The sequence below is a fragment of the Emiliania huxleyi genome, assembly GCF_000372725.1.
Source record: "Emiliania huxleyi CCMP1516 unplaced genomic scaffold EMIHUscaffold_3483, whole genome shotgun sequence".
Taxonomy (NCBI): Eukaryota; Haptophyta; order Isochrysidales; family Noelaerhabdaceae; genus Emiliania; species Emiliania huxleyi.
Window position 1 is genome coordinate 763 of NW_005199375.1, and position 1196 is coordinate 1958.

The window sequence follows — 1196 nt, forward strand, 5'->3', positions numbered from 1 at the left end:
GGGTTTGGATGGAGAAGGGGAGGGCGAGGGGGGGTTGGGCACAGTCGGCCAGGGGGTAGTAGGCCGCAGGGCGTACGGGGTAGCCGTCACTTTCCTGCCTCACAAAGGGCGGGACTGTCCCGGAAAGGGAGAAATGCCGGGCAGCGTGGCGCATCTACTTTATTTACCTCCCATACACCCATACGTGTTTGTTAGCTCCTTTCCTCGGGCTGTTTCATAATCTCCTCATCTCATTCCCACCTGCCTAGGCGGGGAGGTGGGCGTGCGGGCGCGGGGTGCGGTGTGTGTGTGAGAGAGAGAGAGAGATTTGTGTGTGTGTGTGTGTGTGTGTGTGTGTGTGTGTGTGTGTGTGTGTGTGTGTGTGTGTGTGTGTGTGTGTGTGTGTGTGCACAGCGGCAATTCGTCCTGTTCAACGCGTGAAAATAAAAACGCCAGGCTCGACCAACGCGCCGCCCTCGCCGCGTACGACACACACGACGGCTTGCTGACGAGGCATCGCCTGGCCACCACCACTTATGAATCGCGCGCTCCCGACCCGGCTCCTCGCCGCCTACGACGGCTTGCTAACGAGGCATCGCCTGGCCACCACCACCGTCAGCGGCGCTCTGCTCGGCGGCGCTGGTGACGTGGTCGTCCAGCACGCAGCAGCGTCGTCCGACGTCGACCGAACGGCCGCATTCTTCATTTTCGGCGGCGTGCTCACGGGGCCGATCAACTACCGCTGGCTCGACTTCCTCGCGGCCGCGTCGAGAAGCATCGCGCCGCAGGGCGGTGCCGCGTCTCTCGCCGCAAAGGTGGCGCTGCAGTCGACGGTCATGCAGCCGCTGATATACCTCCCGTCCTTCTACCTGACTAACGCCCTCGTGCGTCCGCGTCCTCGTCGTTCGTTCTTCCCGCTGTTGCTGGACCATCTGACTTCTGTTCCTAGGTGCGCCGCTGGAGCGTGGCCGAGGCGGCTGAGCACGTCCGTGCCGAGTATGCGGACACGCTGCGCAGACTCTGGCTCTTCTGGACGCCCTCGGTCTGCTTCGCCTTTGGCGTGTTGCCGCTCCGGCTGCAGGCGGTCTTCTTCGCCGGAGTCGGATTCGCGTGGAACGTCGTCCTCTCGGCGTACAATGGCGCAGGGCCGCAGCGCGTAGCCAGCGTGAGCCAAGAACAGGTCCGCGGTGTTTGAGAGTTTCGTGTGCGACCACAGG

General features: G+C 63.4%; 1 protein-coding gene across 1 annotated transcript; it reads left to right on the plus strand.

Annotated features, from left to right (window-relative positions):
- Window positions 1–515: 515 nt before the first annotated feature.
- On the plus strand, window positions 516–1159 carry EMIHUDRAFT_123906 (hypothetical protein; the record flags this gene model as incomplete). The annotated part of the gene is made up of 2 exons (XM_005773027.1): window positions 516–863; window positions 929–1159. Coding segments are annotated over 2 exons (579 nt in total), but the record flags the coding sequence as incomplete, so codon positions are not given.
- Between the last annotated feature and the right edge of the window lie 37 nt (window positions 1160–1196).